Below are 13,540 nucleotides of genomic sequence, written 5' to 3'. Positions count from 1 at the left end.
ACCCTCTGTCAAGTTGCTTCCGCCTCCTGTGCTCTGATTGGTCTTACTGTTACTGGAGCTGTCAAGTAGCTCCGCCTCCTGCATTGTGATTGGTCACACTGTTACTGGAGCTGTCAGCACGGCTGGGAAGGTTTTCTGCCTCCACTAGTAGATGCACAGACAAGTTCTCAGCGAGAGGGAACTGTCTTTTGTTAGCCTGCTTGGGAGAGTCCAAGAAAGACAGAGCCGCATCCATGAACTAGAACACTTTTTGGAAAATGATCATCTGTGCGAATAAAATGGAGTACCCCCTCAGAAGCCAGGGCCAGCGAGTTCAAAAACAGGTACACTTGCCCGAGTTAAATGACTTCAACATAATGGTGCTAGTAGTAGCTAAGGCTAGTCGCTACAATAGAGGTCTATACTGGCGTTCATTCATTTACTTTGGCAAATGTTTCCTTTGCACTACAATACCATCATCTAAGCCTTTTCGTTGTCGTAGGCTATTGTTTTCGTTGTCTAATAAAATATGAAAAAGCGACGATCCCCTTTGTTTTAACTTTTAAAATATAATGCTAGCTACCAGGGTTTGCAGTAGCAAGTGAACAAGCCTAGCCTACAGAAACTTTTCACCTATCCATCCTCACTTAGCTTACGGGTTATCGGACTTATTGTTATATCCAACATTTATTTTCAATATACCGGAGAAATAGATCAATTGTAATTGTGTACGACTACAAAAATGCCTAGAAAGCCCAATGTTTGCAAATTACTCAAGTGATTTTGTCATTTGAGTCCAAATCGGTACAAGCAACATTTAAACCATGTATGAATTCTGCCAGGTTTGATCTGGCAAAATATCTTCACTTGCAGTCTCACTGAAATGCAGTTTATCTGCATTTGCGGTTTTCTAACCGATCTTTGAATGAGCACACTTGTGCATGGTTCAATGATGTTTTGCATCAAAATAAATTGTGCATCTTTTTATTGTGTCTCTGATAACTAATGTGTATGTTGTTAGAATACAACTGGTAGGAATCTATTATTCACAGTCAATGTTACATTCTCAATGCTTGAAAACACAAGAAGTAATGACATCATCCCTAGATTTGAGCAGGGAAAGAAAAGTCTATCATGTAACATAACTACGAATTAATGCGGGTTTTCCTGGCTAGATGATATTCCTCTGGGATATTTATGACCAAGAGCTAACAAAACTAATAGAGAGGCAAACGTTCGAAGCATCCCTTCACCATTTCCTTCTATCTAAAAGATTCTATTGTGCTGTTATGTTGGGTGCATTGGACTGCCAATCAAACTTGTTTTTCTCTTCGGCAGTGCTATGTTTTTTGCAATAGACAGGGGGCGCCGTTCCAAGTACAATCAAAGGCATGTTTGCTGCAGCTAAGAATCTAGAAATTGATCAACAAGAAAAAATAATTTGAACAGCCATGCATACAAATATGTCTTGATGTCTTGATTGCATGCCTGTATCTGATTAGCATAGACCGTACAACATGGATTCTTGCATTAGGCTGGCCTACATGAGACAGTCAGGCTAAAATGGAGCATTTGTCCAGGTGCAAAAATGAATATCACTGAGCAGGTCCTTTTTAACATAATCTGCATGGACATACACGTGTACTGTTAATTTCCACAAACCCTACCTCTCTTACAAAAAATTATGAATTTAGCATTCCTCTGGTGGAACAACACATACAAAGTCCAATGTGCGCACATCTCATTATGGCCCTTTTTCTTCCTGCTCGGCCTGCTTTGTGTGTGATTCATGCATGCATGTGGGATTGCCTCGGTAGCTGGATCATGTTAGCCATAGCGACTTGTTTGTCTTGGTAGTGTCTGTTGTCCTACCAAGAAGCCATAAGCCCTCCCCCATTTCTCTTTTGGATAGGAGGAGAAGGACGGGAGGGCGGTTATGGAGGTCTTGATTCTGCAGCGGGTTGTTTTGCATTTGTATCTTTTAGTTTGGGTTACGGGGCCCAGAAAGAGCAGGCCATGTTATAGACGGATGCAATGGTTCAGACTACAGCCGCTAGGTCTCAGGCACATGATAAGCCCACTTCAGGCTCATTCGGAATGCAGATTGAATATCCTTCGCTTTTATCTGCAGCCCCCCCCAAAGCCTCCCCCTCCCCACCACCAGCACCGCCGCCTGCCTGCAGCCCCTGACACACCCCCTTCCAGCCCCTTACTCCCTCCACTCCCCCCCCCCCCCCCCCCCCCCCCCCTCCCCTCACAGCTGACACATTCACCCTTGAAAGACTACTGGCATCATTTTTCCATTCTTTGTTCTCTATTTTTGATCCTAGTGCTGTAGTGTGGGTATCTTTTCCGTTTTGGGTGTGCACATGCACGTTAACAAAGCCCAGTTTTCACTTGTGTATACCACCCGCTCGGTGAAGCCTCTTTTTGTTGTTCTGTTCATTTTCCTAGATCTAAATACAAATGACCTTGTTGCTCTGTGTATGCCTTGTTTTGAATCTCAAATGATGCCACCTAGGAAACTCAAGGCCTCAGCCAGAGTTTTATGTTTTATTTTAATCAATTTCAAACCTGCACACAATTAGACTTTTCCTATTCTGCTTTGGCTACATGAATTTTTAATGTGCATCACGTAATATGTGTCCATTGGTCTCCCTATGACCCATGATAGCTGTATGCTAAAGGGACTATTTGCACATGCAGTACAAAGGAGTATTGTCCTGAAAAAACACCTGTGCAAGGTGGTGTCATGGCTACTGATAGTATGTTGTTTTAGAAAGTGCATTGGCTACCAGCCACCGGGACCTTGTGGCCAGATGCCCTGAAGGCTGCTTTAAGCCACTTGCCTTCTGTGTTGATTGGAGGCTGTCTACTCTGTCTCAGCTGCACTCTGGCAACACCTAGGGTATCTAGTCTGGGGGCATACCAACTATTTCGGACGGGGCTGTGGCTGTGGTTGGCCTGTGGTCAGATACATGGGTCTGTTTATGTTGCTGCATTATATCACTCTGCTGTGGTTTTCGTTTTTTGCTCTTCCCTTTTTGGGCATGATTAAAACAAAAAAAAAATTCTGGTTTAAAGGACTGCAGTCGTAAAATCAATCCTTTTTTTTTTTTTTTTAATTTAGGCTGTTCATTATCGATGATGGTTTAAAGTATTTTGAATCATCTTTGCAGGCACAAGTAGGCAAATGCATGGATCTGTGATATTGATTTGCATGACCCATCCAGTGTGACGCATACGTGAGCTGTTATGGTGAATTGTCAGCAGATTATTAAGACTGGGAAATGGTGTCATTTCCTGGGGTAGGGCTGCTGTATCTCACTGTAGTTCCTGTTTCGATTATGGATTTTGACATCAGTTCTCGTGTCTAGACAAACCTGCAGGCTGGCACGCGGCTACAGGAAACCTTTTTTTCCCTTCCCCAACCAACTGTAAGTAATCTCCCATTTTGAATGAGTTTTCTCTTTATATTGGTTCCAACAGTACTGTTGTTACCTGAGCTTTACTCCCAACAATATGCATTATTAAAATAAGTTAGTGTTGGGCTTGAATATGATTTTATGTTGCTGAGTAACAGAACAGCTGATTCGGAATCTGTCAAAGACAGCTGAATCTGTGGATGACTGTCAGACCAGCATGGATTATCTGTTGAGTTGGACTCACCACACGATATCACCTTCCCGTAGGTCTGGCTCAATAGTACTGTAGAGATTGGAACCTCAGGGGATTTCCGAAGGAATAAGATCAGTTTTAGCCAAACTAACTGACAACCATGTCCTATTTTCTCTATCAGAATGTTATATTGTCGTTCTTCTTATCCTAGATACCTTTTGTTATATACAGGGAATGGGTTAACCTAGCAATTGTAAGTGCTTGGCACTTGTTTCTATGAACATCTTTACTATAACAACATCGATATATATTGTTGTTTCTCTTTCTTCTAACAAATGTACTGCTTATAATTCGCTTTGGATGAAAGTGTCCGCTGAATTCCCTAAATGTAAATGTTATTGGCAGGCTTTTGGCTTCTCGACAGATGTCACTTTAATTAGTCATCTTTCATTTCACTATTGAAAATACAATTGTAAGACAGCTAGGCTAACCGCGGCTACTATTTGCGTGAAGGGGTGTACACCTGTGTGCTATACGCCCTATCCGGAGCAGTTGCCATACTTTGGGGGGGGGGGGGGTGGGGGTGAAAGTGGGTCACTCAAATACAGAGCCTCCCCTCTCTCACACACACACATGCTTGACCACCAAGTTGTTTTAGCTACCCTTGGAATGGAATGACATTTTGAGCCCCAAGTAGTGCAATGGTCGCGTTTGTTTGTACACGATTCTGTTCTGGGTACCACCACCTCGGTCTGGGGGTGGACCCTGCGGCCCGGCCAGCGTGAGGACACGAGGGACGACATACCGCATGGAAGCTAAGTCGGGCCGAGTGAGTAAACATGGCGCTGGATGCCTCGTTGCTCCTCAGAGAGGGCTCCATAACCCCCCCGTATTGCCTTGTCATGCCAGCAAAATATGGATGTCCGTCTGGGACATAAGGACCCCCTGTTGGTAATGAGAGGCAGCTTAATAAACCTAGATAGCAGTGTGCGCGGCCAACAGAGAGAGAAGCCCTGCCAGAGGCACAGAGGGTCCAAGTGCCGGTCATCAGCTCGCCGTCCACGGGGGCCCCGTCCTGGACGCTCAGGTTTCACTTAAAGGGAAACCTGGTTCCTGGTTCCGGCGGGGGCCCCTTGTTGACCCCGGCTGTGTTTCTCCTGCCGCTCTCCGGCTCCTCCTCCCAGGGGCCTCTGTGTGCCGGAGTGAGGAGAAGAAGGCTCATAAATGGCTGTGTCTATAAGGGTGGACGGGCGGGCTTCCCTCTCTGCGTGGGTCTCTGTTTCCCTTGGCCCCCGGGCTCCGCGGAGGGGCCCCTGCTGCCTCTCTCTCTCTCTCTCTCTCTCTCTCTCTCTCTCTCTCTCTCTCTCTCTCTCTCTCTCTCTCTCTCTCTCTCTCTCTCTCTCTCTCTCTCTCTCTCTCTCTCTCTCTCTCTCTCTCTCTCTCTCTCTCTCTCTCTCTCTCTCTCTCTCTCTCTCTCTCTCTCTCTCTCTCTCTCTCTCTCTCTTCCCCCCCCCCCCCCCTCCCCTCTGGGGTCTGGCTCCCTCTTTGGGGCCTCCTCCTTTCTGTTCTGTTTCTCCCCGCTGCACGGTTCCTCTCTATATGTAAATCCCCTTCTCAAATGAGGAACCTCAAAAGTTCTTTATTTATTTATTTTTTCTTTGCGGCACTCCAATTTTTAGGTTGTAAAATATTTGGCATCCCCCCTGCCAGAATTTCCCAACCCTGCTACCCACAGAAAGCAGAACAAAGAGCAATCAAAATGACCCAAAATCTGTGGTTTTTGCTCGGGGAGAAAGAAATGGGAATGTATATTTTCTTTGGCCACCGCTATACACAGAGAAATCTCTCTCTCCTGTCTGCATATCTGCTTGTTGATCACAAGTGTTTCAATGATAATGGGACTTACACTTGAGTCAACTTTCGCAGTTGGCTGTGTGTGTGTGTGTGTGTGTGTGTGTGTGTGTGTGTGTGTGTGTGTGTGTGTGTGTGTGTGTGTTACGCTTACTGGTCCTCCCCACCACAAGGAGGAACCAGTGAGTAACTTTGAGGTCGGTGGCAAACGCTGTAACTTATTGGTTATGACGACTGCAGTATGTAACTGCAGTAACTGGACATTTTATGAACCTTTTACTACATGTGCAGGTGAAAACCAAGAGCGGATTTTCATTGCACCAACAAGGTGGATGCTCCCTTAAAGGGCAACCCTGGTAAATACATCCCATGCTAGTCACTCCCTGCTGCACCCAGTGTGAGTCGGGTCCGGGGTGCCATGCAGGACCTCCTGCCGAGGCCTGTGTCCCCCCCCCCCCCCCCAGCTGGGTAATAGGATCATGTGAGACATTCCTTCCAGCTCCACTCCCTCCTCTCCCGCGTATCGAGCACCACCTCTCAACGGTGGAGTGAAGACGCGAGAGACCCCTCTGTTCAGTGCACACCGCCTCCGCCGGAGTCAATGGGGGCGTTTTAAGGAGAGGACGTGCACAGTATTGAATCGGGTCTGAACTTTAGCCGCATGGTGTCAAATGGCTTCCATAGTTCATGGGTGCCAACGCGTTGAATGAACTGAGGTCGGTTTCCCCTGCGGACACCACAAGATTCTCCTGAATCTTTTCAGGCCTTGCTCTGTTATTAATATTGGCCACGTCCACGGTGTGTGTGTGTGTGTGTGTGTGTGTGTGTGTGGGGGCGGCTGGCTCGGGGCCAAACCGAGTACAGCTTGGGAGCTTTAGGCTGGCTTCACGAGGCTATGCATTCAAGACTTATCTTCCACCGACTGCTATGTTGACGAGCTCTCTCTCTCTGTCTCTCTGTCTCTCTGTCTCTCTCTCTCTCTCTCTCTGTCTCTCTCTCTCTCTCTCTCTTTCTCTCTCTCTCTCTCTCTCTCTGTCTCTGTCTCTGTCTCTGTCTCTGTCTCTCTCTCTCTCTCTCTCTCTCTCTGGGGCCCTCAGGTGATGGTGAACACAGAGAAGGAGCGGGCCTCCCTGCTGTTCATGCAGGCTCTGATCAGCAGGGGCAGCGTGGACACCGTGTCCCACCACATGGCCTCGCACCCGCAGTACCTGGAGAGCTTCCTGCGCTCGCAGCACTACATCCTGCACATGGACGGCCCGCTGCCGCTGCCCTGCCGCCACTACATCGCCATCATGGTGGGTGGAGCTGATGCACGCTCGCACTGTTGGTGGGGGTGGAGATGTAGTCGTTCATGTTATGGCGTTGGGTGGGGGGGGGGGGGGGGGGGGGGGGGGGGGGGGGGGGGGGGTGGACTGTGTTGAGGGTTTTCATTTCGAACTGGTTTTAGAATTAGACGTTGTTTTAATTTTGTTCTGCCGTATGACAATTAGCATATTTACATTATTCTATATTTATAGTAGATAGTATAGAGTCACCGATACAGAGTCCATCACGTCTGTCGATCACACGTTTGTGTTTTTTGCTGTCGTTTAAAAAGTCCAACGACGTCGATGATGACGGTCCAATTAGAAGGAGGCTGTGACGTCATTGATTTCGTACAGTTTGTAATGGACTGTTAAAAAGGGGTGAACCAGACCGGGTTCTCTCCCCCTGACCGGGTTCTCTCCCCCTGACCGGGTTCTCTCCCCCTGACCGGGTTCTCTCCCCCTGACCGGGTTCTCCCCCCCCCCCCTGACCGGGTTCTCCCCCCCCCCCCCTGACCGGGTTCTCCCCCCCTGACCGGGTTCTCCCCCCCCTGACCGGGTTCTCCCCCCCCCTGACCGGGTTCTCCCCCCCCCCTGACCGGGTTCTCCCCCCCCCCTGACCGGGTTCTCCCTCCCCCTGACCGGGTTCTCCCTCCCCCTGACCGGGTTCTCTCCCCCCCTGACCGGGTTCTCTCCCCCCCTGACCGGGTTCTCTCCCCCCCTGACCGGGTTCTCCCCCCCTGACCGGGTTCTCCCCCCCTGACCGGGTTCTCCCCCCCTGACCGGGTGCTCTCTGTCCTCGGCAGGCGGCAGCGCGGCACCACTGCAGCTACCTGGTGTCCCTGCACTCGGCCCACTTCCTCCGGGTGGGCGGGGACCCGGTCTGGCTACAGGGCCTCGAGGCGGCGCCTCCCAAACTCCGACTGCTGGACCACATCAACAAGGTGCTGGCCCACCAGCCCTGGCTCGTCGCCTGCTCCCACATCCAGGTACGGCCCCCCCTCCCCCCACCATGGGGTCTTAACCCGCCTGGCTGACATCCTGGAAGCCACGGCCCGAGAACGGCAGGGCGCTTCGTAGTAGTCGCTATGGATACCTATGGAAATTGAAAACCATGCATACCTATAGAACATGTTCCCAGATCCAGATATGGAAACGCACGCATAGACAGACAGCCACCCGATCACTCATTTGTATTTTACGTTTTACATCTTATTTGAATGTCTGAATGAAAATATGATTATCTCCCCCCCCCCCAACAACATGTGTCCATATTTGTCCTCTCATCTCATTACTTGTTCAGTGATGCAGGAATATTGCTAATAATGGCTTTAATCACTTTACTAGCTGGTCTTTATTCTGGAATCCACCTGGCAATATTTTGGTTCCTCAGTAGTGCGACCTGTAGACCAGAGTCTGTAGGTACCCGGTACAGTGAGCAGACACACCGACCCCTCCAAGCTTGGTGTCCAGTAGGGTTGCCGCGGTATACGGTATTACCGGTGTTACCGGTGTTGAGGCCAACACCGTTTACTCGGTGTTGCACACCGCGTTTTTTTTTTACATTTTTTTTTTGTAATAAAAAACAAATTCTGTAAAAATGAATAATATAATTATAATTAAGAAAATGTAAATGTGTAGAATAGGCCACAGTTCTGCTCTGTGCGGGAGAATTGTCGCGCCGAGAATTGACGTGCTTCCTTACAAGACCGGTAACCATAGCAATGCCGGTAAACAAACCCCAAGGAGCCCAATCCCTACGCGAGCCCCCCCGCGCTACGGCCATCCGGAGGCGCACAGAGCTTTTGGCCGTGATATTATGATATATAAAATTATATTATACTATTATATAGAACGTTATAAGACGCAGAGAATTGGCGCGCTGCCAGCCGCTGTCACCGAGTGTGAGAGGAGAGTTGACGAAGAAGATGGCGGTTGACCTATATTTCAAAGTTAATACCGGTAATACCGGTGTTGCATACACGAGCGGTATGAAAATGTCCACACCGCGGCAACCCTAGTGTCCAGGTGTTGACCCCCCCCCCCCCCCCCCCCCCCCCTCTGCCGCCCCCTCTCAGACCCTGCTGAAGACGGGCGAGCAGTGCTGGTCCCTGGCCGAGCTGGTGCAGGCCGTGGTGCTGCTGGCCCACTGCCACTCCCTCTGCAGCTTCGTGTTCGGCTCGGCCGCCGATGGCGGCGTGTGCGACCTCTCCCCGCTGCCCAAGTCCCCCAACGGCACCCCGCCGCCGCCGGCCTCCTGCCCCTGTGACGTCGCCAACGGCAACGCCAACGTGCCGGACGCCACACAGCGACGGGTAACCCCCACTTTTCCTTCATGCGAGGTCGGGGCGTCGTGTTCGTCCGCGGTGGCCTTTTGGATTGAGAGCCGGCAGCGTGGCTAGTTCGACCGCCAGCTCCTCCTAGCTGAGTGTCCAGGGGTCCATGAGCAAGACACCTAGCCCTAACTGCTCCCCGACGAGCTGGCTGTCGCCTTGCATGGTTGACTCCGCCGTCCGTGTGTGAATGTGTGGATGAACCGTTGTCGCTTGGACAAAAGCGGCTAAATGCCTGCAATTTAAATGTGAATGAATTTGGTCCTGCTACTTCATCTCTCAGTTTGTAAACTCTGTTTAGAAGTGAGACATAAGAGTGATTGGGACGATGGTTCAAAGAGGAAAGACTGGTGCAGAACAAGGTTTTATTTTGTGTGCATTTTTACTGAATACCTCTTCCCGTTTGTCTCTCTTCCTCTTTCTGCATCTCTCTCGCTCTCTCGCTCTCGCTCTCTCCAAACCCCAGGCCCTGGACTCAAGCTGTGAGATGTTGTTTTTAAAGGAGAGGATTCAGAAGTCTCAGGAGGAGCGGGAGAAACGAGAGGAGCGCCTCCTGCATGCACACACAATCCAACAAACGGGTACGTACACTCTCTATCTCTCTCCTGTCTCTCTCCTCTCTCACATATCTCTATCTCTCTGAAACTGGTATGCACACATTCAGAAATTGTCCCCTTGAAAAACGAGATGGTACATCTCAAGGGGTTTTATCCTGAAATTGAAACTTTCAATAACAAACATAATATAAACACGTCTATAGATAAATTATAAATACATTTGTATGTGCACGTGCATATGCGTGCAGAGCCATCAAATACGTCCCCAGATGCATTCAGACCCAGACATGTATACACACGCATAGACAGACAGACAGACACAGACAGACAGACACAGACAGACACAGACAGACAGACAGACAGACAGACAGACAGACAGACAGACGCTGGGGAACTATGCATGCATTCCCCACCTCGATGTAGGTCAGCCCTGAGGGCAGTCTGTCCCCAGCCTGCGCGTGTCTTCACCGCCCCTCTCCCCTGCCCTGGGCCCGTGTGTCTGTAGAGCTGGAGGAGGACGAGGAGGCGGCGGTGTACCTGGCGGAGCCCTCGCGCTTCATCAGCGACCCCGACTTCTGCTACCAGGAGTTCACCCGGCGCCACGAGGACCACTTCCAGGTGTTCAGGGTCCAGGTGAGGACGTACAGACGTGAGGACGTAGGGGACGTAAGCACGTGGGCTGGTGGCCGTCCGCCAGGCAGCTGCTGTTGTCAGTATGTGTGTGTGTGTGTGTTTGTGTGTGTGTGTGTGTGTGTGTGTGTCTATGTATGGGTCGGGTGTCATATGTCCACCCATCCAATCCCCCCCTCCTCCTCCTCCTACTCCCAGAACTATTCGACTCTAAGCAGTGTTTTTTTTTTACGGTGGCTTAAAGGCGTCATCACACAGGCTCCGTCCTTTGGGCAGATCTCATTAGTTAAATTCTTAATCTTATAAGATACAGCCTGTTCCTAACGAGGCCAGTGCAGTGCTCTGGTCGGGTATTACCTCCACTGTGTGTTGGTGAAAAGTGTCTCCGGGACGATGGCCTTAATGCTGTGGGGTCCCCCCCCCCCCCCCCCCCCTCTCTGCAGGACTACTCGTGGGAGGACCACGGCTTCTCATTGGTCAACCGGTTGTACTCGGACATCGGCCACCTGCTGGACGACCGGTTCCGCAGCGTTGCGGCCCTGCCCTCCTCTCACAGCCCCGACCTGAAGCGAGCCATCTGGAACCACATCCACTGCGTCCTGGGCATACGGTGAGCGCCGCCGCCGCCGCCGCCGCCGCTACCCTCAGTGACCAATGTAGTCCTCATCACTGCTGGCTATTCATGTAGTAGGGACGCAACGAGACTTACTGAATACAGATGCATGTCGTTATGGTGCAGGAAGGGGGTCAGGCATCCGGCGAAAGGTAAACGCTTAGATATGATCGCACGTCGCCCGCAGCACGGTTGAAAAAGTCACAGTCGTGAACCTGTTTTGGTTCTAAACCCCCTTGCGTTGCGTTAATGTTGAACCATGACTAAGCCTTTAGGCTGTGGACATTGAACATTGGGAATAGACCTCTGTACCTTTTTGGCTGGGAGTTGGAACACCCAGACCCACTTCACTGTGAATTGTTATTCCTCTTTGAGGCATGCATCAGCCAATCGTATTCCTCAGTCTAATTGTGTGTGTGTGTGTGTGTGTGTGTGTGTGTGTGTGTGTGTGTGTGTGTGTGTGTGTGTGTGTGTGTGTGTGTGTGTGTGTGTGTGTGTGTGTGTGTGTGTGTGTGTGTGTGTGTGTGTGTGTGTGTCCCAGGTATGACGACTATGACTACGGGGAGGTGAACCAGCTGCTGGAGAGCGACATGCAGCTGTACATCAAGGCGGTGGCCTGTTTCCCCGACGACACCAAGGACCCCGTGTGCCCCCTGCCCTGGGCGCCCCTCAAACCCTCTGAACGAGTAAGAGCCCCCCGCCCGTCACACACGAATAGCTCTACAAGAGGGTGCTAAACAGTCATATAATAACATTGGTGGTAGTTCTGGTCCATCTCCGGTCCTCAGATCCATGTTCACTATAATGGGTATCATAACGGTGATAATAATAGTCATATTCTGGTCCATCTCTGATCCTCTGATAGAAGTTCACTATAATGGGTATAATAATAATAATCATAGTTTTCTGGTTGTGTCTCCTGTCCTCGGATACATGTTCAATATAATGGTGTGAAGATGTGAATGGCAATCTTCACTGTTTTAAACCATGTTTTAAAAGATGCACATATTCTGGCAGTTAGCCGTAATAGTCTGCAGTTGTGGCTCATAGGCTAATTGAGCCACACCCATTCTGGTGCTCCTTAAGAGGGCCAGAGTTTTAGACTGGAGGGAGGCTTGAGTTGTGCAAGTGACTCGACGGTTGTGCTATTTGTTTTAAGTAAAAATATGCTTTTTAACAACAACCATGTGCGTTGAGGAAACGTTTTTTTTTCCACAAATGGGTATAATAATAGTGATAACAGTTTCCTGGTTGTGTCCCTGGTCCTCAGATACATGTTCACTATAATGGGTATAATAATAGTGATGATAACAGTTTCCTGGTTGTGTCCCTGGTCCTCAGATACATGTTCACTATAATGGGTATAATAATAGTGATGATAACAGTTTCCTGGTTGTGTCCCTGGTCCTCAGATACATGTTCACTATAATGGGTATCATAATAGTGATGATAACGGTGTCCTGGTTGTGTCCCTGGTCCTCAGATACATGTTCACTATAATGGGTATCATAATAGTGATGATAACAGTTTCCTGGTTGTGTACCTGGTCCTCAGATACATGTTCACTATAATGGGTATCATAATAGTGATGATAACGGTGTCCTGGTTGTGTCCCTGGTCCTCAGATACATGTGAACCTGCTCATCATGGAGGCCCGGCTCCAGGCGGAGCTCCTCTACGCGCTGAGAGCCATCACTCAGTACATGATCGCCTAAGAGCAGTCCGGCAGGCGGGGAGTCGAACCGGCCACACTGCGCAGAGAGACGTGGAGACCAGAGCCTTGGAGGAACGGAGGAAGGAGACGGCGGTCATGGAGGTCTCGAAGAGAACGTCAGGGGGGTTGAGGAGCAGAGGGGAAGGATACTGAAGTATGTGAAGTCACTGTCCCCTGCGGACTGGGCGGTCCTTTGGGGCCCTGCAGTTTAAATGCTGTTTTTAAAAAATAGCAGGAAAGCTCCACCACATCCACTTTTTTGCCAAAGCAAAGCGGAACATTGTTCTTAAGCCGCCCGCCCCTCTCTCTCACTCCTCCCAAAACGATGGGTACGGGATGTCCCGTAGAGGGCAGTCGGCTGTGGACCGCGTCAAACTCCCTCGTTTTCAAATGTCGCCGTTCTCAGAAAAAAAAAAAAAAAAAAAAGGTTATGTGCAATTATAATGGATGGTAGTTTTCATTTTAACTCATATCTTCGTGTTCGAAACTTTGTGAAAGCGAAAAAGCGAAGTGTGCTTAATTATATTTATAGCAATGGCCGATAGCCACTTGTCTTTGGCTATCAGCCCTTTTTTATGAACTTTCTTTTTTTTTCCAAATTGAAAAGAAAATAACTAAGCAAAAATGTCCACAACTTTCTGTATGAATCGATGAATGTCCAGAGACCTGGTTGGTTATGTTGACAATCCATGCCAGGGTCGCAGGTGGTACACAATGGGTATATTCATACCCTTTTTTTTTCGGCGACACAAATACTGGCCAGGAACAAATGCCAAAAGTGACACTGGTGAATGATATCAATTCACTATAGTTTCTTTAAATAAGCACTTTTTTAACTTTATATATTTATGATGAAATGAAACTGTAGAAACTACCCCCCTGGCTTGCGGTTCTCACAGCCATTCACTGTAAGACGCATCCAATTGGTCGATTTTATCCTT

At 49.2% G+C, this 13,540-nt stretch overlaps 1 protein-coding gene across 3 annotated transcripts; it reads left to right on the top strand.

The window, feature by feature from the left end:
• Window positions 1-124: 124 nt before the first annotated feature.
• On the top strand, window positions 125-13,025 carry sesn4 (sestrin 4). Of its 3 annotated transcripts, XM_030369310.1 has the most exons (10): window positions 125-323; window positions 3,357-3,416; window positions 6,546-6,743; window positions 7,559-7,741; window positions 8,831-9,067; window positions 9,552-9,666; window positions 10,148-10,275; window positions 10,716-10,882; window positions 11,427-11,571; window positions 12,511-13,025. In XM_030369310.1, exons 1-10 carry the CDS (start codon window positions 258-260, stop codon window positions 12,598-12,600), a joined length of 1,389 nt encoding a protein of 462 aa, XP_030225170.1. In that variant the 5' UTR covers window positions 125-257; the 3' UTR covers window positions 12,601-13,025. The 3 variants fall into 3 exon arrangements, with proteins under 3 accessions (XP_030225170.1, XP_030225171.1, XP_030225172.1); XM_030369311.1 differs by lacking the exon at window positions 3,357-3,416 and having other exon boundaries at window positions 126-323; XM_030369312.1 differs by lacking the exons at window positions 125-323; window positions 3,357-3,416 and adding an exon at window positions 4,179-4,426.
• The last annotated feature ends 515 nt before the right edge of the window (window positions 13,026-13,540 follow it).

Source organism: Gadus morhua, chromosome 10, assembly GCF_902167405.1.
Source record: "Gadus morhua chromosome 10, gadMor3.0, whole genome shotgun sequence".
Taxonomy (NCBI): domain Eukaryota; kingdom Metazoa; phylum Chordata; class Actinopteri; order Gadiformes; family Gadidae; genus Gadus; species Gadus morhua.
The sequence above is the reverse complement of the archived record's forward strand: the minus strand, read 5'-3'. Positions and strand labels throughout refer to the sequence as shown.

Coding starts and splice junctions, on each gene's coding strand:
- sesn4 (XM_030369310.1), top strand. CDS start 258: ATGATCATCTGTGCGAATAAAATGGAGTACCCCCTCAGAAGCCAGGGC. Junction 324..3,356: donor GCCAGCGAGTTCAAAAACAG/GTACACTTGCCC, acceptor TCTCGTGTCTAG/ACAAACCTGCAGGCTGGCAC. Junction 11,572..12,510: donor CCCTCAAACCCTCTGAACGA/GTAAGAGCCCCC, acceptor CCTGGTCCTCAG/ATACATGTGAACCTGCTCAT.